The sequence below is a fragment of the Melitaea cinxia genome, chromosome 27 (genome assembly GCF_905220565.1).
Source record: "Melitaea cinxia chromosome 27, ilMelCinx1.1, whole genome shotgun sequence".
In the NCBI taxonomy this organism is placed as follows: Eukaryota; Metazoa; Arthropoda; class Insecta; order Lepidoptera; family Nymphalidae; genus Melitaea; species Melitaea cinxia.
The window spans coordinates 4,135,150-4,160,669 of NC_059420.1; the positions used below are offsets into that span (position 1 = coordinate 4,135,150).

The 25,520-nt window shown below is 42.7% G+C and overlaps 1 protein-coding gene across 1 annotated transcript in view; it reads right to left on the reverse strand.

Annotated features, from left to right (window-relative positions):
* The window catches only part of LOC123666765 (protein mahjong), a 44,154-nt gene that overhangs the window by 1,097 nt on the left and 17,537 nt on the right, over window positions 1-25,520 (reverse strand). Inside the window, exons 11-32 of the mRNA XM_045600818.1 lie at window positions 24,529-24,662; window positions 23,296-23,407; window positions 22,876-23,012; window positions 21,458-21,542; window positions 20,719-20,879; window positions 19,966-20,096; window positions 18,498-18,589; window positions 18,026-18,148; window positions 16,981-17,134; window positions 16,613-16,758; window positions 16,050-16,250; window positions 15,538-15,665; window positions 14,814-15,246; window positions 12,827-12,946; window positions 10,997-11,088; window positions 9,633-9,829; window positions 8,872-8,969; window positions 7,466-7,543; window positions 6,289-6,409; window positions 5,056-5,213; window positions 1,028-1,119; window positions 176-278 (exon numbers count right to left, since the gene is read on the reverse strand). Coding sequence (XP_045456774.1) covers window positions 176-278; window positions 1,028-1,119; window positions 5,056-5,213; window positions 6,289-6,409; window positions 7,466-7,543; window positions 8,872-8,969; window positions 9,633-9,829; window positions 10,997-11,088; window positions 12,827-12,946; window positions 14,814-15,246; window positions 15,538-15,665; window positions 16,050-16,250; window positions 16,613-16,758; window positions 16,981-17,134; window positions 18,026-18,148; window positions 18,498-18,589; window positions 19,966-20,096; window positions 20,719-20,879; window positions 21,458-21,542; window positions 22,876-23,012; window positions 23,296-23,407; window positions 24,529-24,662 — 3,096 coding nt within the window. The remainder of the gene's footprint in view (window positions 1-175; window positions 279-1,027; window positions 1,120-5,055; window positions 5,214-6,288; window positions 6,410-7,465; window positions 7,544-8,871; window positions 8,970-9,632; window positions 9,830-10,996; window positions 11,089-12,826; window positions 12,947-14,813; window positions 15,247-15,537; window positions 15,666-16,049; window positions 16,251-16,612; window positions 16,759-16,980; window positions 17,135-18,025; window positions 18,149-18,497; window positions 18,590-19,965; window positions 20,097-20,718; window positions 20,880-21,457; window positions 21,543-22,875; window positions 23,013-23,295; window positions 23,408-24,528; window positions 24,663-25,520) is intronic.

The following is a 25,520-nucleotide window of genomic DNA, read 5'->3' on the forward strand; positions in this document are numbered from 1 at the left end:
TGTGTGTGCGCGCGCGTGTGTGCGTTTGTGTGCGCGCGCGTGTGTGTGCGTGTGAGTGTGCGTGTGTGTACGCGCGTGTGTGCGCATGTGAGCGCGCGTGTGTGCGTGTGTGTGTGTGTGCGCGTGTGTGGGCGCGTGTATGTGTGTGTGCGCGTGTGTGCGCGTGTGTACGCACCCGCCTGCGCGTGCGCACGCGGCGGCGCGCGGGCTCCTGCTCGCCCGAGGAGTCGCCGGAGGCCGAGCCGTCCGCCAGCCCCAGCACCGCGTTGCGCAGCAGGCTCGACGCTGCGGGAGGAACGGCATTACGATCGCATTATATTTCGCCATAAACTCATTAAACACTTAACGAATGCCAAAAAATATACATAAAAATAGCAAATCAACCAACTATTTCAAAATTACTTCAAATCACCATTAGGTAAATTACAAATTTAGGTAACGTACCCAGTTTGGCAAAACACTTGTATGCGGTCCTGCGTTCAAAATAAAGATGGAACTATTTTCTAAGCACACTAACCAAAAACTTGAATATTTAAAGTTACGACATGTCCAAATGCAAACATAGTTCACATAAAATGTAAAACATTTACGCGTAACATTCAGCCAAGGTCTCATACTTATTAGCTCTCTCATACTTATTTATCATTAACTAAAGTAACCGATAGTTTCAATCTATATTTTTAAAGTAAAACTTCTTTACGTACGCATAACTTGGGTAGTAAGCTGGTGAATGCGTAACGAGAGCGTTACAAAAAGTGTGATCGAGGAAGGCGAACTGAAGTTGAGAGGAAGATATAAGTTGATAAAGATAGAAAGAGAGAATTAAGTTTTGTTTTACTCTAGTCGTGTGGTCTAAAGAATACTCATTTTTCACACACTCGAAATATATCAAGAATTAATTAATTTTTTCAGCTGTCAACTTTTACTAAAACATAATTTTTAAACTATTTCATTACACAAACTGGGACAACAGATATGCGTGTAGAGCAATTTGTCTCAAGTATGATTTACGCAACCGCGGCGTCACTCACCGTCGTCGTCGTCGTCGTTGTCGGAGCCGGAGTCGGAACCATCGTCGTTGTCGGAGCCTCCCGCCAGCTCCTCCTCTTCCTCCTCCTCCTGCAATAGTTTAACAACACTGGTTAACAAATTTTAAGGTTTTGTTAATCCATGAAATGAGTTGTGCTAATTGCGAAAGAATACCTCTAAAGATACATTTTGATGTAAGTTTTAAGAGGTCGAGTTAGCTCGCGTTTTTTGTGGAATCAAATAAAAATCTTGTGACTTAAGATAACGTTACATTCATAAATCACACATTATAAAATTTAAAAATGAGTTAATACTTTGCTTTTCCGTTTATAAATAATATCTACAGCCTCTCTCTTCAACGTTCAGCAGTAGTCTGCTAACTTAGCAGGACTCCATTTGCCCTGATATCGCTGTTCCATGCCTGAAATATCCTAGTGAAAACGTTCACCATGTTCGTCGCTAACATCTCCCATATTTTCAGGACAAAAATCCAAATGTGAGTCGAGTGTATTTTGAGGGACATTTTGCAACTGAGAGCGTACAATGCTTGGATCATATTCTTAACCAGGTTTTCAGTCTTCAGATTTTTTTTACACAAAAAATTTTGAAAAACGTTTATCATGGATGTCCAAGCCTGTTTTTCCTTGCTATTCAATGTGCTTTCAAAAGTCTTGTCATTCATTAATTCTTTGATTTGAGGTCCTATGAAAATTCCTACTTGGCATCTGTCATTTTTGTAAACTTTTTTTTTTTAAATATTGAAAAGCTTGACCTTCGCGATTCAGTGTTTTTACGAAGTTTTTCATCAATCCTAATTTTATACGCAGAGGTGGTATAATAATGTTTTCTTTTTGCACTAAAGGTGGATAAAAAACATTTTCAGTTCCTGGTGTAAAAGCTTTTCGTAACGGTCACACTTTTTTTTATGTAATGGTTTTCCCTGTCGCGACTGTCCCAAAGACACAAGAAACAGCAATACTTTGTGTAACCCTGTTGCATGTCTAAAATGATTGCAATCACTTCAAAGACTGCACATATTTTCCAAGAATATCTTTCATATTTTATCGTTTGTAATAGATGTTTAATATTTTCATAGGTTTCTTTTAAAGATACAGCATAACCGACAGGAATAGAAGGATACGTGTTACCGTTGTGCAATAATACAGCTTTTAAACTGGTTTTAGACGAGTCTATGAATAGTCTCCAAGCATTTGGTTCATGCTCCATTCCGAAAGCTTCGAACAGCGCATCAATATCGTTGCAGTAAACAAGATGATTCTTATCGTCCATACTAAAAAAAAGCTACAAGATCATCGTGTCGGTTTCGAAAAACGGTAATTTTTGTTGTTGCTGTATGTTACAGTGCTATTACTACGTCATAAACTAATTGTATTTTCACGGTGTTTGATAGCGAACGCCAGCGCAATCTTAACGTTCTTTATGATGTATTAAATCTAGTAAAGTAAAGCCGTGTTATAATAACGAACAAGGCGAAACTTGCAAGAGTGCGGCGAACGCAATACAAGTTTAAACTTGCATAGCTCGATAACTCGAGCTAAGACACTTGTAAAGCTAGCTCTTCACTCTCGTCGAGGTAAGGCGAGGGAACGCGAGCACGAGAGTGTAGTCGGAGCCCTCGCGTCACATCGCCGCGCCTCGCCTCGCCTCGTTGGTCCCCGTCTGGAGTCGGTTTTTTGGGCGCGAGTCAAAGGACGCGAGGTCCGGCGGTAGACGAGGTAAGGCCCGGCGTCCACATTCTCGCGTTCATTCAGTCAGTATGCATGTCAGTATGTTACGGTGTATAGATGTTATCCACCATCGCCTTCTTCTCTAATGCTTTTTAACTTTATAAGTGTGATATACGTTAACAAAATTCATATACGCAAAGACGCATAAAGTTGCGGCACTCGCTAGTTCGAGCACATCCATTATGCACGCAACACAGAGAGAATTGAATAAAGGCGAGAGTGAAGATGAATACAACCTCGTGTTGTCTCGCCTCGCTTAACTTCGTCAAACCTCGCCTCGCCTGACTTCGACAAGAGTGCAGAGCTAGCATAATATTATAATGGATGATTAGTATTTATCAAGTACTGCCTATTTTTGTATTTCATCATTCATGAACAAAACAATTGTTAACCAGTGTAATTCAAGATACAGCAACTAAAATTACGCTTCAGCTTGTAACATCCCACAGCTCAGCTCCCAGGGCATAGGCCTCTTTCCCCATGTAGGAGATGGATCAGAGCGATTAAGCTGCTCCAATGCATGGCGGATACATTCACGACTAAGAGTCACGATCGCCATCAGGTATCTATGATAACAAGCGAGACCAACGGTTTAACGTCCTCTCCGACTTACGGTGGAGAGACATCCAACCCGAAAGAAATAATTGTATACATAGTCGATGAAGATGTGTGGACTTAGTGACGCTGTATTTCATACAAGATATTACTAATTTTGTACTAAAACACAGTTTATATTTATTTTCAAAAGAATAACTGCGAAGTTTCTTGCCGATTCTTCTCTGCAGAATCTACATTCCGAATCGGTGGTAGCTTCACTTTTACAAATAATTGTGTTTGCTCGCAAACGAAAAAAAAAAACCGACTTCAATTACATCGACGAGTAATATAACGTAGATCGACGAAAAAATAGTCAAGTAACTGCGCGTTATCAAAGATTGCTCAAAAAGTAGTTATCAGATCTCAATAAAATTTATATGTGACCACATGACAAACATCAGCTTTCGATTAAATTAAAAATTATTAAAATCGGTACACCCAGTAAAAAGTTATTGCGGATTTTCAAGAATTTCCATCAATTTCTCTGGGATCCCATCATCAGATCCTGGTTTCCTTATCATCGTACTAAACTAGAGATATCCCCTTTCCAACAAAAAAAAGAATTATTAAAATCGGTACACCCAGTAAAAAGTTATTGCGGATTTTCAAGAATTTCCATCAATTTCTCTGGGATCCCATCATCAGATCCTGGTTTCCTTATCATGGTAGTAAACTAGGGATATCTCCTTTCCAACAAAAAAAGATTTATCAAAATCGGTACATCCCGTAGAAAGTTATGCGGTATAATACAACGTAGGTCGACGAAAAAAGCGTCAAGTAAAAACGCATTATTAGATATAGCTCGAAAAGTAGTTGTTAGATCTCAAATAAATTTAAATGGGACCAATTGGCACACACCACCTTTCGATTAAAGGAAAATTTGTCGAAATCGCTCCACCCAGTCAAAAGTTCTGATGTAACATACATAAAAAAAAAAGAAAATACAATCGAATTGAGAACCTCCTTCTTTTTTGGAAGTCGGTTAAAAAAATAATCAATCTACAGTTTTAATTTGTAAAATGACGATTCGAAAGTGCTCTTGGGACCTATTTGAACAGTTACTTTTGATTCTAATTTTGTACAAATGCAAATATTAATTTCGAGCGGGAACCCAACCCCCAAATTGTCGGTTTTTTAGGCGACTAATCTCTCACCATTACACCAGAGCGGCGCGAGCTGCTAAGATTACAAAATAGTAATTTAATCAATTGATAGTAACATCAGAAAGTTACACGGGAAACTGTATATATTTGCATTTGAAAGCGTGTCAATTGTGAATGTGAATTGTGAGAGGCTTCATAAGATCAGAATGTTACGACGAATTTGAACAGTTGTGACGTATATTCGTTTTGTAACATAGAATCAGCTAATGCAGATAAGGCACGTCGGCTGCATGCACGAAAATGGATCACTCATTGTCCCGTTACGCCCATTATACGCTTGCGTCGCATCTATCTGTCTTCTACTCTACTGGCCAATGCCTCCGAGGAAATGATTTGTTATGACGTTGTCGCGTTAAACTATCGTCTGTAAACCAACTTTACAGATTTTTTTTTAAATTTTTAAATACTTAAAAAAAATTAGACGATTTCCCGTAAATGTGTGTAAGAAATACGCGTGTGTATTAAGCCTCTTGTGCCTGTATGCCACTCGTGTGCCTGTATGTCTGTCTGTCACGCACCGCGTCGTCGTCGTGGTCCCTCTTGCGCCCCACGTCGTAGAGCTTGACGCAGGACTCCTGGACCTGCTCGAAGTCCCCGAGGTTCTCCACGAGAGAGATCTGAGTCCCGAACCGCGACACGCCCAGCGAGTAGATGTTGCGTTTCACGTCGATGGTCGCTGGAAAACGATGACAGACATACGGAAATAATAATAGACTACTATAAATTTAAATTAATTTATATATATATAAATTTTCGCTCTAGCGGGTACATCGTTCCATAGCTTAATTGGCAGAGCGCCGACACGGTCAGTCGGAGACGCGGGTTCGATCCCCGCTGGAACGGTCGATTTTTGATATGATATTCAAAAATGAATATACTACTAGTTTTGTAAAGCGGTAATTACCTAATGGCCTGCAGTGAGATTACAGCCAAGTAACACTGTTCAGGTAGTGTTACGTTCCTGTGTGAGTGAGGTAGAGCTCCTAGCCAGGGTCGGGGATAGGGTCGGCAACGCGCTTGTTATGCTACTGGTGTGGCAGGTGTGTACAGACTCCGGTAACCGCCTACCATCACGTACGCCGTACGCTCATTTAGCACCCTAGTCGCGTCAACGTCACTCCCAGGTCAAGTCTCAGCGTCACTGCTGTTTCGTTCATCATTACAGCCTATACAGTCCACTGCTGGACATAAGCCTCCACAAGTTTACGCCAAAAATAACGTGAACTCATGTGTTTTGCCCATAGTCACCACGCTGGGCAGGCGGGTTGGTGACCGCAGTACTGGCTTTGTCGCAGTCGTGCTGTCTGGCTACGGCACTAAAGAATATAGCCACCCCCTCTCTTCCCGTGGGTGTCGTAAGAGGCGACTAAGGGATAACAAGGTTCCACAACCACCTTGGAACTTAAGAAGCCGACCGATGGCGGAATAACCATCCAACTGCTGGCTTTGAAATACACAGGCCGAAGACGGGCAGCAGCGTCTTCGGTGCGACAAAGCTGTTTCGTTGTTTCATATAAATTAACCCCCCAAAATTTTCGAAGTAAAACTTCTTTATGGACTCTTGACTAGGGGAGTAAAATGGTGAATGCGTGACGAGAGCGTTACGAAAAGTGTGATCAGGCGAGGCGAACGGAAATTGAGAAGAAGATATAAGTTAGATTGGACCTAAAGAAGTTTCCCTACAATCGTGTAGTCTAAAGCACACTCGTTTTTTTTTTAAGGAGTTAGCTACGAAATAAAAAGTTAGTTACCGATGCTGGAGTAGTCGTAGGGGTCGAGGGTCTTGAAGCTGGTGTCGAACTGGCTTCTCTCCTCTGAATCTTGGTCGGAACAGACAGCGTAAATTGCACTACATGTGGGGTTGAAGATCACCTGCAATCACGTTTATTTATGCCATAATAATTCTCGAAAAAGAAAAAAAACCGACCTCTATTCCATCAACAAAAAATACAACGTAATTAGCCGAAAAATTGATCAAGTAAATACGCATAATTCTGTTGGATGTTCATCATCCGCCAAATAGCGTTACCCACAACCGGTGACACAGGTCTTGAGTGCCATAAGTAACAAACGTGGTAAATATTCCATTTTACATATAAACATACTTTTCAAATCATATTGTTTTGAACTTTTTGACTTATCCCTCCTTTAATCCGCAATTATATAACACTTGTTCCGAAATTGAGACTGAGAGAGAGAGAGATTGAGAATTAAAAACTACCCTATTTTAGTGAAACGGAAGAGATTAATCGGGGCCCATTGTATTTCATAATCTGTGACCATCTTTAAGCTTTGTTTGTAATATAGTTAGTAGTAAAAAAAATGTGTAGTTTTATGCAACCACGATGCAAATGAAAAAAAAAAAAAACATTTACATTAATACACAGATCAAAACACACAAATATCGCGGAACACTTGCGACATGCGACATGCGATAGATGAACGAAACATTATAGGGCGATAGGCATCTATGTTTATGTATGTATTCATGTGTATGTGTATTTCTATCAGAGTGCCGCCAAAATGAAAATTAATTACAAAACTTAGGGTGGTCCTGAAAACCAGTGTTAGGACTAACAGTCCTAACGTAAACTGAGGTCACACCTTTTTGTGAGGCATGCTGCGAACTTATATAAACAATGTATTTAGTTAAATATTTTTAATCGACAAGTTTATATTGATCTCTTTTTTTGTTTTGTTTTACGTTTGCATCCTCTTTGTATTTAGTCCTTGTTGGAAATTATGTACTATGTGTTTTCTTTTTATATAATTTTAACCTGATGCAGTGTGTTTTCACAAATAAATTTATTATTATTATAGAATAAGTTGCACTTTAAAAATAAGTATATTGTATGTAATAAAAATCAGAACGCCCACATCCATATCCCACATATGTGAAACCGCAGTAAAAATCCAGTCATGACTCACCTCAGACTTGTCGAGAGAAGGCACTGTCCTCAGCAGGTGAAACGTTCTTAGGTCCCATACCTCCGTGTTTGAAATTACCTGAAAATGTTTAAAAAATATAGAATACACGAATTTAAAATTTAAAACTAATTCCTTTTGAATAGAGTGTGTAGGGTTTACCTACATTATATATGTATATGATTACATACGATCTCGTTACGTGTGGAGAAGTAAGCAACCTCTTTTGACAACCAAATTTTAAATATTGTTTTGACTTCACCTGATGATAAGTGAAAATGCGGTCTAAGATGGAGCACGCTTACCTAGAAGTAACCTATTCACTCGCGACTTACTTACTTAGTTAGGGACAGAACCCCTACAAGTCTAATACAAAAAACATAAATAAATGATATCAATATAGTATAGTGAATATCGACAAATTAGTGTACACGTGTGTCTATTAAACGGTTTCCGTAGACTTAAAGGACTTGAGGAGCGCACAACCTTACTCACACAGAACCACAACACTGCACGAGAGACGTGTTGTTGAACTATCTTCTAGGTTTATAAGTGTCCAGATTTGGGGCCAGATATTTATTTCACCTGAATATTGTTTTAGTATAGTCCTAAGTATGATCCACACAGTGGGAGGCAGCTTGCACCGTGCAAAACAGCTGCTTACGATCGCCTTCAATGGGGACATTTTTTTTTATACCACTAGCTCGACAAACAAGCGTACGGCTCACCTGATGGTAAGCGATTACCGTAGCTTATAGACGCCAGCAACACCAGAAGCATCGCAAGCGCGTTGCCGACCCTATCCCCAATCCCCCCAGGAGCTCTGGTCACCTTACTCACCAACAGGAACACGATACTGCTTGGTATTATTTAGCTGTGATCTTCTGTAAGGTCGAGGTACTACCCCAGTCGGGCTGCTCCATATTTTGAGCAGGAAATTCCTGTTGTGCCCTACCTGAGTTAAGACATATCATTCGTGGTCGCGATCCTCATCATTGAGGGAACGAGGAGAAGGAGGAAATATGATCCTACGCTTCGCTACACTCTTCAGCCTGTAATATTACTGCACCCACTGCTAGGCATAGGTCACTTTCCCTATGTAGAATACCAGAGCTTAATCCACAATGCTGCTTTACTGCGAGTTGGCGAATATATTCCCATGTCCATGATAACAGCTGGATCGACAGTTTAACGTGTTCTCCGAGGCACGGTAGGGAGAGCCACAAGGACTAACAACCAGAACGGAAATAAATATTTATATAAACATAAGTATTCACACCGAGCGGGAATCGAACACGCGATCGTCGGTGTTTCGGCGCTGTCGCCACGGCACACGCACCATTACACCAGAACGGTCGTCGAGTGTGGTCCTAATAATGCTTAATACATGAATGTGTTGTTCTTCTCACCTCTAATCCATTAGGGTGAAAGACCCCGCTGTGTGTCTGGTTGAGTTTGTCGAACTTGTGTATTTCTTTCCCCGTGTTCACGTCCCAGAGAACTCCATCTGTAATTTATTAATTTCTAATTGATTTTTTTATATTTTATATAGTATAGGAGCTTACTATTAGAAGCTTAGACTAGAAGAAGACCAAAAAAAGCGTAGCAACGCGCGCGGGGTATAGCCAATTTGTATAAATATGATGAGTCGGTAAAATAAGAAAATAAAAATATATATATCTATAAAAAGAAATTATAAGCCATAGCAAAGCATTAGGACCGGATTTTAATCTCAAACGTACACACAATAATCGCGCAGTTATTCTGCAATTTGCTAAATGTCAAATACATGTTTTTTTTAATGTCACTAGGTCGGCAAACAAGCGTACGGCTCACCTGATGGTAAGCGATTACCGTAGCTTATAGACGCCTGCAACACCAGAAGCATCGCAAGCGCGTTGCCGACCCAATCCCCAATCCCCCCAGGAGCTCTGGTCACCTTATTCACCAACAGGAACACAATACTGCTTGAAAACAGTATTATTTAGCTGTGGTCTTCTGTAAGGTCGAGGTACTAACCCAGTCGGGCTGCTCCATATTTTGAGCAGGAAATTCCTGCTGTGCCCTACCTCAGTTAAATTTTAAAATTAATGTTGAGATTGAGGGTCGGTAGTTGACTTCATAGTCAGTTACGGTGGAGGGTCATCAGGTCAAAGGGTTCGATGGTTACCTGAGAGGACCAGCTCGTCCGTGGGGTTGAAGGTGGCGCGGTTCTTGGCGTACTGGTTGCTGATGGCCGGCGTGAGGGTCATGAGCTCCTGGCCGGTGCGCGTGTCGAAGATGCTCGCCGTCTCGCCCTTCGTGCCGATGATACGCTCGTCTGACATTTTCGAGAACTCCACGTACTCTTCGTTGTCCAACTGGAATCTGGAAACAAGACGGCGATATGGACATTGTCATCTATCTCCTTGCTTAAGCTTAGCTTGCTTTATATTCAAGATTTAAATAGAAAGTTTTAAGAGCAAAGACATTCGGAACCTTTTATTGAAGTAAATATATTTATTAGCCCTACATATATATCCCTATTATTCTGCTAAACTATTCGATTGGTGCGTCTGCAGTAACCTTCAGTCTAGTGTCAAGGTCGAGAGTTCGACTCCAACCTGTCTGTGAGTGTAACATATAAGACGTCGAATGCTGTATGTAACGGTCGTTCAAATGGTAAATACTCAATTTTAAATATCCTGTAGGACTTGTCGATCACTTTTCACGTATAACAAAAACCATAGCACTTTTTTAAATTTTATTTCGTCTTGATATACAAACTACTCTGGCAAGGTAAATTAATAAGGTTAGTTCTGAATGAATTCCTTTTATTGTACATTATATCCATGCTTACTGCTAAACGCCTTATATGTATTTATTCAACGGTATATTTATTAAAGACAAAAAAATGTTTATTTTATAATTATATGTAGGTCTGTCACAGTTAATAGTCAGCTTTTACGTTGCAAAGTTCAACAGACTTATATGTGAAAGATATTTAAATAAAAAAAAATAACAATTTATAGGCCGTGTAGTCTCTTAGATATACGAAACGTAACTGGCTATGAGAGAAAGAGAGAAAGAAAATGTGTTCTCACACCTCTCTATTGATCCATTAGCCTCACCCGATCCCACTTTTCGTAACGCTTTCGTCACGCATTCACCAGCTTACTTCCCAACTCAAGCGTGCTTAAAGAAGTTTTACTTCAAAAGTTAGCAAACAGTAATGATTTTCAAAAAATGTACTGAATATTATGAGTTTATGACTGTTAAAAATGTGTTATTTTATTATTATAAATACATATTCAGTTTTATGACTTTGTATATATATATAGAATAAGATTTAAATTTTTGTCTGTAATTTCAACGCTTCAGTCTGTAAAATGTTTTTTGTTTTTACTTACATTTTTACTTAATTTTGACTTTTTATTTTTTTAATGTATTTGTGCTCTCATTGTGTTTGTTGTGTCTGTAAGCAGTGTATGCGTCTCAAGTAAATGTCTTTCTTTCTTACTTTCTAAAAAAAAAAAGTCAAGAAAAGTCACTCACAACTGTTCGAACTCCTTCATGTTCCAGAGCGCGGACAACGTTCGCCAGGAGGTTGTCGAGGAAGCCAGCAGTAAACCGCCGTCTCTACTCGCCTGGAACATTACAATTCAATTATTAAACAAATATTTTTACAGACATTCCCATAGAATCTCTTTAGTTAAATAATGCCAAGGCTGGCTGGCTGTCATTAAAGTTTCAATTAAGAGGGATGAAACGATGTCGGAAGGGATGTTGTAAAGTTTATTTAGTTATTTATAATTATAGCAAGTTGAAGTGGCAGTGGGCTGGTCATCTGTGTCGCAGGACCGATGGCCGTTGGAGTAGACGGGTCCTAGAGTGGAGACCGCGTCTTGGCAAACGCAGTGTGGGACGTCCTCCGGCCCGTTGGACCGACGATCTACGTAAGATTGCCGGTGTAGGCTGGATGAGGATTGCGGAAAACCGGCACGTTTGGCGCGAACTTGGGGAGGCCTATGTCCAGCAGTGGACTGCAATAGGCTGAGCTGACTGACTGAATTATAAGAATTTGTGAAGAAGAGTACTTATAGAATAAGAAACTTTAAATGTCGTTTCTTTAATTTCAGAGCACGTACGCAAGTTTTTAAGTTGTACTCGCACGACAGTAGGCAAATAATCTTGTTTTTAGTTCAGCCTAATACAGTCCACTGCTGGACATAGGCCTCCACAAGTTCGCACAACAATGGAGTGGACTCATGTGTTTTGCCCATAGTCACCACGCTGGGCAGGCGGGTTGGTGACCGCAGGGCTGGCTAGCTTTGTCAAACCAAAGACGCTTCAATTTCGTCAAATTCGGGGCAAGACGCACCAAATAATCTTGTATACTCACAATTGATAAGAAGTCAAATTTTCAATTTTAAATTAAAAAAAAAACTTCAATACAAAAAGAGTAAGGTCCTCAATTTAATTGTATTTTTTAATGTGTATTTCTACAATTTTTTATTGGGTGTAACGATTTTTACGATTCTTCGAATTCGAAAGCAGTAGCGCTTGTCAAGCGGGCCTAAATTTAAGCGAGACTTGACGAGGAGTGTTTGAGTTATTCCTAACGATGTATGTTTTAAGTTCTTTTTTTTTTTTTAGAATAAATACAATTATATTGAAAGTACTTTCAAACTGTTACATTTGTATTTCATACAAGTAGATCGGCTACACGCACATGGTCCACTTGATGGTAAGCGACTACCGTAGCCTAGACACCTGCAACACCAGAAGCATCGCAAGCGCCTTGCCGACTCTACCCCCAATCCCACCCAAGAGCTCTGGTCACTTTACTCACGCAGAAATACGTGACAACACCACTGAAGGTAAATACTGTGAGATTGTAAGTTTTCTTTTTAAAATTGTTTTATTATGTTAAAGATGTTAGATTAATTCATGATAGATATAGAATTAATTAATTTATATAAATTATTTTATGATAAATATATAGTAAAAAAAAAAACAAATAATATATAAATAAAAAATAAATAAATTAAAAATTGAACATTGTATAATAATTAGATGTTGACAAGCATTAATTCCGCCGATAAATTGTACAGTATTTGGTCAAATAAGGAATTTCTTATTTATTTATTTAGGTAATTATGTACAATCGAGGAGTGTAATTTAACCCTAACCTATCTAACTTAAAAAGTACAACGTTTAACGACAATTTCGTTAAAAAAAAAAAAAAAAAAAAAAAACCCTAACCTATCCATAAATTACAGTCCTCGATTGTACATAATATCCTTTATTTATTTATTTGAGAGCTGTATTATTTGCCTGTGATTCTTTCGTATATAAGTTTACACTGTTACTAGTGGAACGCACCTGCATGTGGTATATGTAGGACTCGTGAACCTGGTAGGAGTTTTCCTCGACGCCCGTGAACAAGTTGAATATCCGAATGTCTCCGGAGGACGTCGCCGTCAGCAGCTGTTGTTGCGTTGGCTGGGGAAGTTACGGAATACGTCGTTTAGTACGGGGGACATAAAATTTTAACTATACTTGTGTACACACGCTAGCACGCACTCGAACATACATACGCTTGCAATGGCATTAATCTTAAAAATGGTCAAATCGATTTTTTTGATGTGAAACATCTATAGGCGAGGGTAAACCTGATAGTTGGCGTGGCGATACACAGTGACGATGTATCGCCACGTTATATGATGGAATACGTGTTCTATACTTATATTGTATAATAAATGAGTTGTTGCGATTTAAAAAAAAATTGAATTAAAAATATGCCTTTTACTTGTACAAAATAGTTTTGATGTTTCAAATCTACTGGCGGTCACGTGACGGCTCACATTTTTTTTTTTAAAACAAGGTCGGCAACTACTGTCGTACTGTTCACTCGATGGTAAGCGATTACCGGAGCTTACAGACGCTTGAAACACCAGAAGCATCGCAAGCGCGTCGCCAATACTGGTCCCGATTCCAGGGCTCAGCAGGCTTACTCTTGAAACTCATATTTGAAATTTAGGATTGGGATCGAGAACTTGTCAATCGGTACTCTTGAACACTTTTGACTCAATTACAGTGGAATTTTATTTAACTAATAGAAATTGGGATTTCTCGATCTTATACATTTTTTGCACTCTTGACAATATTTTGACGTTGACTATCGACTTGGTTAAGTTAATTTTTTAGTGTTCGATTGCGTGTCTTAAAGTGTTTTTTTATTGAGATAATGGCGCGGCTGGTGCTTATATTTAACATATTAACTTTGTATATTTGTACATTATCAACAATATCACAATCACAGAATTTATTAAAATAGAACTTAATTTTTCACAATTAGCCTTTTATCCTCTTTTAACCTAAGGTAGCAATTTTTAAATATAAATCACAGTATTTATGTTTCTAATATTTAAATAAAAATCACAGTATTTATGTTTCTAATATCTTTTGTTTTAACTATACAGTAATACCCCGACTTACGCTACCTCGACTTACGCGAATTCGGAGTTACGCGATTTAATTTTCTCGTCTATTCGTTTTTTGTTTGACCCCCCCCACCCGCATTATTATTCGTTCAGTTTACAACAGGCACAGACGTGTAGTGCGGAATCGGCGCGTAGGTACATAAGTTACGATTTTGTGTTTTTTGGGAATCGATAGTCAGATCAATTACGAAAAGTACCCCGCAAAACTGTACCCCGACTTACGCGAATTCGACTTACGCGGATAGCGCTCAGTCCCACCTATCGCGTAAGTCCGGGGTATTACTGTATTAATATACTTTTGTATTCATTAATTTAAGCTTAATACTGGTATAATTGCAGAAATTATATAAATATAATGTAAGAAAATATGTAATTGAGATAATTTGAAATTAAGAAGTCACAAAATTGCGTCAGTCGTGTGTTTTTTTTAACAACAACACACATTATCTCAGAATGTATAATATATCTTGCGTTTTTATGCTTAAAAAAAATCAGTTTTAGGTTTAATTTAAGGAATTACAATATAATAGATAATATTAATTATTGGAGACACATTATAATTTAAAAAACATAAAATTTCACGAGTTAAATTTTATTTTCTTATTATTTTTTAATGTAATGGCTACACCGGAAACCGATCATTAATTCGATTCCAATTACAAGTCAATTGAAAGTATCGGTTCGGTCAAGAGTATCAAAATATTACAGATTGGAACTGGAACTGTACTGAATTCATGTTTTTGTGAGACTGGGATTGAAGTCAAGAGTAAGCCTGTACTGGTCTCCTCACCACAGCGGTGCTATGCGAGCGCGAGGCATGACAGAGACGGGACAGCGAGACAGAGACGGAAGATATAACGACGTACGTGGAAGACGGTGTGCGTGAAGTAGGCGTCGTCGTCCTGCAGGCGCAGCGTGCGCACGTGCGCGAAGTGCGCGTGCGCCAGGCGGGCGTGCGCGCGCGTGTGGGGCGGGGCGTGGGGGGGCGCGCCCAGCTCGCGCCGCACCACGCGCGCCAGCACGCTGGCCGCGTCCGCGCCGCGCACGCCCACGGACGCCAGCCCGCCGCCCGCCGGCGCGGGGCACGCGTGCGGCTCCAGCAGGTTGAACTGCGGGCACGTCACCACGGGGTTCTTGCACAGCGCGTGCTGGTTGTACAGGTACTCCGTGATGATGGAGTGCAGGCTGACGCGCGGCGGCGACGGCGGCCGGTCGCCGCCCGCCGCGCTCAGCTGCTTCTGCAGCGAGCGCTTGTGCTCGCCGGGCGCGGCCGCCGCCAGCGCCGGGCTCTGCACCTTCCTGCGGGGCGGAGTTACAGGTGAGTTAGGTCTGGGCGACCTCAGTGTCGATAAGTTGCCACCTAGTCGTTTTTGCAGGCATAACGGAGTAATAGGAGTTCGAGGATACACTTTCGGCACACGGAATTGAAATTTTCCACACAAAATTATACATAATTTATGGCATTTTGTAAAACTTCGAAAAGAAAAGAACAATCGAGCAAAATACTGCGATTTTCCAATGGAATCATTTAAAAAATTTTATTCTTCCTACAGATGTATACAGTAACAAATGTTCAGTCGGCCAGGCTACCTCAGCTTGATGACACCCGGCACGGGGCTGTCCTCGTGCGCGTTAGAAGCGCCGTGCGCGTGCGCGTGCTCCACGCTGTCGCGGTGCAGCGCGCCGCAGCTGCTCGTGCGCGACACGGACAGGCGCGGCTGCGGTTAATATTAATAATAAATAAATAAATAAAAATCTACACAATACACACACGGTCGTCTGTTCCCAAAGTAAACAATCCAATGCTTGTGTCATAAACAACAGACGACTGGTATTTAATTACATATTTTTTTTTTTCGATAAACATACTTATAAATAATACATATATAAATACACAAACAAATACCTATATAACACCCAGACTCGGGGTGGGAATCGAACCCACAACCCTCAGAGCAGAAAGCAGGGTCACTACAAACTGCGCCAACGGGCTAGTCAAATATTAATACATTAAACTCATAGTTAACACTGAGCAGTGCGGTACAAGCGGGCGCGGGCAGAATCAATCGAAACGTGCAGTAGTCAGTGTGTGCAGCACTCACCCGGGAGGGCGTGGCCGGCGTGTAGACGGGCGGCGGCGGGGGCGTGGGCGCGGGCGGGGCGGGCGCGGGGGCGGGCAGGCGCGCCTCGCGCACGAGGGCGGCGGCGCTGTCCTTGAAGCCGCGCGCGCGCAGGTGCTCGGCCACCAGCTGCAGCAGCTGGCGCTCGTTGTAGCTGATCCGCGTCTGCGCCACCACGTTCGCCTGCACGAGCGGTATCGGTCACTGACTAACTGTTCGAATTGAGGCAAGTAGACAAGAAGTCTAGTTGCAGATCTAAAATATCGTAAAATAAAATAGTGTCGCTTAAATCTGAATTGTATTGTAAAATCTATGTATTTAATTATAACTTATGCATTTCATTAGCATTCAGCTCAAAAAACCATAAAGATATTGAGCGTATGCATCACTTTTAAATGTTAAGTTGAATAATTTTTCTTTTTGTTATATTTTTTTCAATTGGTAAGTTGAGTGAATGCAACTCAGTTGGGAGTCATATACGGTCACATATAAAGCAGGACAGAAACGCTTAATTAACAGCAACTGTGAGAAACAACCGAGTTTACCCGATGTATGTTTGCCAACGAGGTCTCGAACTCGGCACCCATATGTTTACTCTTGCCGGAAACTCGCTCCAGCAGTTCCAGCGCATACTTCTGGAACATTACGTGTTCCTGTCGCTTCTCCTGCAGAATTGGGTCACGCATCAGAACTGCAAAGCATACAATGTGACTTTAATTTCTAGATCGTTCTAGAAGTTTCTAGTGTTTAATGGAAAAATTGACTATTCTACATCGACCATAATTGAACTATTTGTACAAAGGTTGAATATAACCTGATTAATTTTGGCGATCTGCCATCTTTAGCTTCGTGACGTACAAAGAGAAAATAACGGACGGGAAACAATGAGACAGAAAGGAGAGAGAACACTCACCTTGCAGGTGTGAGGTGGTAAAGAGCGGCAGCTTGGAGATAATTTGCCGCACGGTGGGGCAGCGCGCCAGGCCGGCCAGGGCGCGGCACGCCAGGCCTCGAAGCCGGTCCGCGTCCGTGATGGGGGACTTCACCATCATCAGCGATAACAGCACCTGGTACCCACGACATAATACCACAATCAATTATTGTTTTCTAATGTTTACGCGAATTTTACTCATTTAATGAAACACTTTTTTCGGATTTTATATTCGGATAGGACTAAATAAAATATGTATGATGTATGTCGGGTAGTTTCGAATAACTTTGTAACGTTAGGACGTCTGACACCTCAGTCCTCCCGTGACCATGGTTGCTGTAAAGTATCCGAAACGTCGGGAATCAAAAGTTAATAATAAACCGCGATAAAATCCGAAAAAAGTGTTTCATTAAACCACAATCAATTGCCATAAAATTATAAGCGGTGCAGATTTAAGCAATAAGGAAATCGACTACAGACTTATACGATTATGACACTTTGGGTTTTCGAGTGGTGACTAAAAAAACCTGAGAACCCGTTGCCTATCTGATTCAGAATTAACTATATTCTTCTAATGCTGCATAGTTTATTGGCGGAAATAATCACGACTTATTGTGATGTCTGCAAATTTTTGTAGACATTTCTCATCCAAAGCAATAAGCTTTGAAAATTGGATGATTTAAAAAAAATAACAATTGACAAAACACACGTTCAACAGTTCGCAAAACGGGCAACGACTGTCATGATCAATGTTTGTCAACAAAATTACTTTGTAAAATCTAGTTTTTCCCATAAATGGTAAAAATTGAGATAAATATCATACCATAATCCCATTAAAATTGAGATAAATATCATACCATAATCCCATTAAAATTGAGATAAATATCATTCCATAATCCCATTAAAATTGAGATAAATATCATACCATAATCCCATTAAAATTGAGATAAATATCATACCATAATCCCATTAAAATTGAGATAAATATCATACCATAATCCCATTAAAATTGAGATAAATATCATACCATAATCCCATTATTTGTCCGCACGCTCTCCCACACCTTCTGTATGACGTCTTCATATGATTTGGCGGTAGTTTTCTTCTTAGCTGACCCGGTTATTGAGAAGCGAGATGTTGATGCGCCCGCCTGGAATAAATATTACATATTACGTAAACTAAACAAAACTATAGGCCAAGATTTATTAATTTTTAGTACTCTTTAATTTTCTATTTTTGGATGTCCGACTTCAGTTAAATGTTGAAGTATGTGGTGCAATAGTGCACCGAGGCCGTGATCGTGTACTATACTAGCTGTGGGACACGTAGCTGTGTGGTAGGCTATCAGGTTTACATGATAAAAACCGGGACCGACGACTTAACGTGTTCTCCGAGGCACGATGGGGAGGTCCACAAGGACTAACCAAACACTGTAAACAACAACTGTAACAGTGTCGTATATGCGATATATAGCTGTGTGATATATGAGAGGTACTCACGCGATGCACGGGTGCGCATACGCAGTTAACAAGCACGTTGAGCGCCGCTTTCTGCACCTCAGGCTCGGGCACAATGTCGCCGTCTGCCGCGCCTGCAATCACAGCCATTTATAAAAGGGCCTACCACAAGTATGGCAACAGACAAGCTCGACTATCGAATGTGTGTCTGTCAAGCACACGGACGCGCTCGAGCAACCGAGTCGCGGCGACGGAAGGCAGCGAATAAGACTTCTGCACGACGCCGAGCGTCCATTCGACTAGTATTTTTTTTTCTAATATTTTTATTAATTTACGATACGTTTAGCCAGTATTCAGGTACCCGTTTTCCCTAACCACCACGGGCACAGGGCACTGGCGCTATCATGTTTATTATTGACATTGGAAAATTTATTGATAAATGTGTAATGCAAGGAATTTAATTTTACGTGACGTAAATACTATATGTTTCTCAAATAAATTAAAAATAAAAATCATTCCTCTACTCCCGTTGTCCACACAGCGCATACTCAGGAGATCTAGCTATATTACTAACCACAGGAACAGAACGCTACTTGAGAGCAATTATTTTTCGATAACATCTTCTGGAGCGTTGAGGTACCTCGACAATTGGGCAGCTCCAGATTTAATCAACGTACTTCCTGCAGTGCCCTGCACTTCTTCACACTCTTTCTACATAAACCTATAGCATGTCTTTCGCCAGACTGTATTGTGACCAAGAGGACACACATCCTAGCCGGTCACGTTTTTACTAAAGCAGAGACCCCAACTATGTGTCTCGACCTTACAGAAAAACACGGCTAAATAATCCTACTTTTAAGCAGTGTTGCATTCCTGTGGTAAGATGATCAGACTTCAGACAGATCAGGTGATGCGGAGGAATATGGGTTGTGAAGTTCCTCGCCCGCCATCGAAAAGGGAGGATCCTCCGACCAGACGGATGTTGTGTCTGGCGGGCTACTGGCCCAACGGTTGTTGTCGGGATCTTGTATATATACTTAAATACGTAGATAACGTTGATAGCGCGATGTAGGATACGTCAGTTTTTCTGTAGTTTGTATGTTGCGCGATAGATGTCGCTACAAGACCTTTAAGGTAGCGGGGGTAGGATTTAGTTTGCAACATCTATAGGCTACGGTGATCGCTTGCCACCGGGGGAACCGAACGCTGACCCACTTGTGAAGGCATCGTACCGAGCACTGCGCGATAGATGTCACTACAAGACCTTTAAGGTAGCGGGGGTAGGGTTTAGCGTTTGCAACATCTATAGGCTACGGTAATCGCTTGCCACCGGGGGAACCGAACGCTGACCCACTTGTGAAGGCACCGTACCGAGCACTGCGCGATAGATGTCGCTACAAGACCTTTAAGGTGGCGGGGGTAGGGTTTAGCGTTTGCAACATCTATAGGCTACGGTAACCGCTTGCCACCGGGGGAACCGAACGCTGACCCACTAGTGAGAGGTCCGTACCGAGCACGATGTGGACGCCGGTGGTGAGGTCGGCGTCGCGCATGTCGATCTTCTCGGTCAGCAGCAGCTGCACGCGCGGCGCCACGCAGCACACGGACACCACGTCGAGCGCGGACCGCACCGTCTCCGCCCTGCGGACAGGACAAACACACGTAGAAAGGGGACAGTACCAAACACTGATCGAAGGAGAAAGCAACCTCTCTCTTTCTCTTTCTCTCTCTAAGAGGAAGAGAGTAAGAACCGTGAATAAGGATATCGACACTATGTCTAATGATCGCCCCGTCTTCGCCCTGGAAGAATGCGTTATTTTAAATGCTCGGTGGGCACTAAATAATTAATTTTTTTATCTTTAAAATAGACACACAGTCATCTGTTCCTAAGCTAATCATTTTGATGCTTGTGTTCTAGGTGAAAACTCATTTTCGTAGCTACGTTTTTTTTTTTTAAATAAATTTTTCATATATTATAGCTAATATAATAAATAAATAAATATACATCTACATCTACGCAATACAAACACGGTCGTCTGTTCCTAAAGTAAGCAACTTAATGCTTGTGTTATAAGTAACAGTCGACTGGTATAGCTACATATTTTTTTCGATAAACATACTTATAAATAATACATATATAAATAAAAATATATAACACCCAGGCTTAGACGGGAATCGAATTCACAACCCACGCAGCAGAAAGCAGGGCCGCTACAAACCACTGTGCCAAGGTCTAGCCATAACAGTAGACACCGGTGCTGACCTGCCGTTAAAGTTCCAGTCGTAGGCATAGCCCACGACCTGCAGCAGCAGCGCCACGCCGCCCAGCTCCAGGAGCTCGTCGACGGGCGGCCAGCGCGCCCACGCCGCGCCCTGCACCAGCTCGATCTGCTCCTGTATCTCCTCAGCGCTCGACTTGGACGCCTGGGGAACATAATGAATATTAAATTAATAAAAGACTCAGACTCGACGGCCCCCACTAGGGATTACTCTTGTGTGTCGGGGGTCTAGAAACACATACAACATATAAGGACAAACGCCCAGATCACCACAAACGTGTATGGGGGAGATCACAGCTAAATAACATTGCTCTCAAACAGTGTGTGTTGTGTTCCTGTAGTAAGGAGGCCATAGCTTTTGTGGAGAGTCGTGGACAGGGTCATTAAGGAGGGGGGGGGGGGGGGGACAGGGAATATTCCATAAGAAAAAAATCCGTTACGCTATCATCTTCCTCTACAGGATATTTTTATTTTTTATTTAGCTTAGAAATAGTAAGTATTCAGTAAAAGTTAATAAAATTACAGTTTTTTATAGTTTGTTTTTATAATTTTATTGATGAGTTAATTTGTCATTGTAAAATATATGTTTCGAAACAGTTGTTGTTAAAGTGTATTGTATGCTGAGTAGCGTCAGATATTATATGCTTAACTATGTACGAGTGGTAAAAACCACTGTATGTAAATAAGTTGCGGGTGCTGCTAGTAATAATATAAGAGTCTCACTTTGTAGGGTGGTGGTTCTGGCACATTATCTCCCTGCTGTCGTGCGACTTGCGCTGCGCGTATCCTCAGATGAGCTTCGAAGTATCTGAAATATATTGATAAATCTATGCATACTATTTACAGAAAAACTAAAGGGTAGTTAAATATAGAGCCGTAGGAAGTTACTAAATGTATGCCATTCCTTCCCTACTTTCCCCCACAACTCATGTGGTGCGCGGTGCACGTCTCATTGTCCGGACCCCCCCCCACACACCCTCCCCCCTCACCTCCGGAGCGCGACGCACACGTGGCGCACGATCTGGCGCGCGGCGCACGTCTCGTCGTCCGACCCGCCCCCCCCCACACACCCTCCCCCCTCACCTGCGCAGCGCGACGCACACGTGGCGCACGATCTGGCGCGCGGCGCACGTCTCGTCGTCCGACACGCCCCCCCCCACACACCCTCCCCCCTTCACTGCGCAGCGCGACGCACACGTGGCGCACGATCTGGCGCGCGGCGCACGTCTCGTCGTCCGGAATCCCCCCCCCCCACCAACACCCCCCCCTCACCTGCGCAGCGCGACGCACACGTGGCGCACGATCTGGCGCGCGGCGCACGTCTCGTCGTCCGGAATCCCCCCCCCCCCCACCCAACACCCCCCCCCTCACCTGCGCAGCGCGACGCACACGTGGCGCACGATCTGGCGCGCGGCGCACGTCTCGTCGTCCGGAATCCCCCCCCCCCCCCCACCCCCCCCCCTCACCTGCGCAGCGCGACGCACACGTGGCGCACGATCTGGCGCGCGGCGCACGTCTCGTCGTCCGGAATCCCCCCCCCCCCCCCCCCCCCCCCCCCCTCACCTGCGCAGCGCGGCGCACACGTGGCGCACGATCTGGCGCGCGGCGCACGTCTCGTCGTCCGGAATCCCCCCCCCCCACCAACACCCCCCCCCTCACCTGCGCAGCGCGACGCACACGTGGCGCACGATCTGGCGCGCGGCGCACGTCTCGTCGTCCGGAATCCCCCCCCCCCACCAACACCCCCCCCCTCACCTGCGCAGCGCGACGCACACGTGGCGCACGATCTGGCGCGCGGCGCACGTCTCGTCGTCCGGAATCCCCCCCCCCCACCAACACCCCCCCCCTCACCTGCGCAGCGCGACGCACACGTGGCGCACGATCTGGCGCGCGGCGCACGTCTCGTCGTCCGGAATCCCCCCCCCCCACCAACACCCCCCCCCTCACCTGCGCAGCGCGACGCACACGTGGCGCACGATCTGGCGCGCGGCGCACGTCTCGTCGTCCGGAATCCCCCCCCCCCACCAACACCCCCCCCCTCACCTGCGCAGCGCGACGCACACGTGGCGCACGATCTGGCGCGCGGCGCACGTCTCGTCGTCCGGAATCCCCCCCCCCCCCACCAACACCCCCCCCCTCACCTGCGCAGCGCGACGCACACGTGGCGCACGATCTGGCGCGCGGCGCACGTCTCGTCGTCCGACACTCGCGACTCCTCCTCCTCCGAGCCAAGAATCGGGAGCGTAGAGATCACGTTGTACAGCTTGCGGAGACCGTCCTGCGTACATAATGACATAATATACGCTTCAGCCTGTAATATCCCACTACTGGGCATAGGCCTCTTTCTCCATGTAGGAGAAGGATCAGAGCGTAATCCACCTAACCTTTCCGCAGAGGAATAAAGTAATAAAGTAAAGAAAAGAGAGTATAAATGTAGATGGTGTACGAGTAGGTGTACAGTTTTCATTTAAACACATAAAAGATACATTCAGACAACGGATAGAATGTACAAAGTAAAAAATAATCATTCATTCTATATTACAGAAACAACAACAACTGACCTGGTTGTCGAACTCCTCAAGTATGACGCGAAATTGGAAAGACAAGCCGAAGAACATGGTCGCATGACAGCGGCCCGAGTCGTGGGAGCACTCGAGGAGCCACAGAGCGTACCTGACACAACACGCAATGTACTGAACACATTACTTCTCTATACGTTCAAAAATCTAAATTTATTTCATACAAGTAGGTTGCCAAAGCAATTTTGAATCATCATTTTACATATCAAAATTATATATATTTTTAATGAATTTATTATTAATAAAAGTGAAGTTACATTCGATTTGGAATGTATATACAGAGAAGAATCGTCAAGATGTTATAAAATGACGATCAAAGTCTATATTTGAAATAACCAAGTCTTAATTAATAATTATTAATAATAATAAATATATCTTTCACACTCAGCGGCCCCCAGTAGGATTCTCTCCTGTGTCGGGGGTCCGAAAAACACGCACTACACAAGCATAACGCCCAGTCCACGACAAACATCTATATGGCCGATACAAATATCTGTCGTGAGCGGGGATCGAACCCGCGACCGCCAGCGCAACAGCCAGTGCTATGACCGCTGCGCCAACGCGTCGTCAATATATAAAATATTTTATTTGAGCTATTTTTTTCCTATAATACAAAGGTCACAAGAATGGTTCATCTGTTGGTGAGCAGATGTAGTCCTGGACACCTGCCACCACCAGAAGCATACCAATCGCGTTGCCGACCGTACCCCCCACAGTACCTCTCTACCTTACTCACGCAGGAACACAACATTGCTTGAGTGTGATGTTCTGTAAGGTTGAGGCACTTCCAGTAGAGCTGCTTCAGATTTTAAACAAGATATCTTGCTGCCCTGCTGTGCCCTGTCTTAATTAAATTGGGATATAAGGGGTAAGTAGGGGGCAGTACTGTGTGGCTACAGTACTAAAGAATTTAGCCACCCCCTCTCTTCCCGTAGGTGTCGTAAGAGGCGACTAAGGGATAACACAGTTCCGCTACCACCTTGGAACTTAAAACCATCCAACTACTGGCTTTGAAATACACAGGCCGAAGACGGGCAGCAGCGACTTCGGTGCGACAAAGCCAGCCCTGCGGTCACCAACCCGCCTGCCCAGCGTGGTGACTATGGGCAAAACACATGAATTCACGTTATTTTTGGCGTAACTTGTGGAGGCCTATGTCCAGCAGTGGACTGTGATAGGCTGTAATGATGAGGGGGCAGTAAGTGGGAGACTTACTTGACGAGGTCAGCGAGAGTATGACGCGGCATGAGGCACACGCGTTCCATAGCATCCTCACAGTAGGCAAGGTAGTAGAGGCAGATTGATACCCCCGTCGCCGCCACTGAAGGCCGAGGGACTTCAAGGAACTTCTATAACAAGATGAAGATGAGAAGAAATATTAAAATTAACTTAATCGACGATTGGTTCCAATAATCGATATATCTGACTCGACGTTGACTGGGAGACGAGGCTGTATGCCTTTTGCGCAACATGGTATTTAGGTTCTGCAATAAAACTTAAATAATATACAAAATCTGATCTATTATAGCGTCATATGATATAAAAATTATTTTATACTATCAGCTGATCCAACAGGCTTCGTTCGATTTTTATAACTGTGAAGTACATACAGTTAAAATTATCCTTACATTGTCATTTTTTTTTTAAATTATTTATTCCATAAGAACCTTTTACAAGTTTGAAAATTATAGAAAAATAAAATTGGCAATAAAAAAAAACCCTAATAATATAAAACATGCTGAATCTATGATAACGTCATGATTTTAATCTGTGGTTGTTGCTTGATAACATCATGCTTTTAATCTGTGGTAAGCAGAGTTGGTGTCTTTTAGTATTTTTTATAGTAGAAGATCCAAACCAAGTCGATCTTCACTGAAAATTAAAAATAGTCAGTCCAGGAATTTTTTTTAGGCAAAGCAATTTTTATATATTTATCGTATATACTAAATTCGTTATAAAGTATGTTTCATTCTATTATCAGGTCAGTGAAGATCGATTTAGGTTCGGATTTTAGACAATTTTTTATATACTTCTGATGTCATACCCATTGTAATACTGTTTTTGAAATAAAATTTCTTTACAGACTTTGGGGGGTAAACTGGTGAATGCGTGACGAGAGCGTTACGAAAAGTGGGATCGGGTGAGGCGAAACGAAGTTGAGTTAGTGGAGATAGAAAGAGAGAGAGTTACTTTTCGTATATTACTGT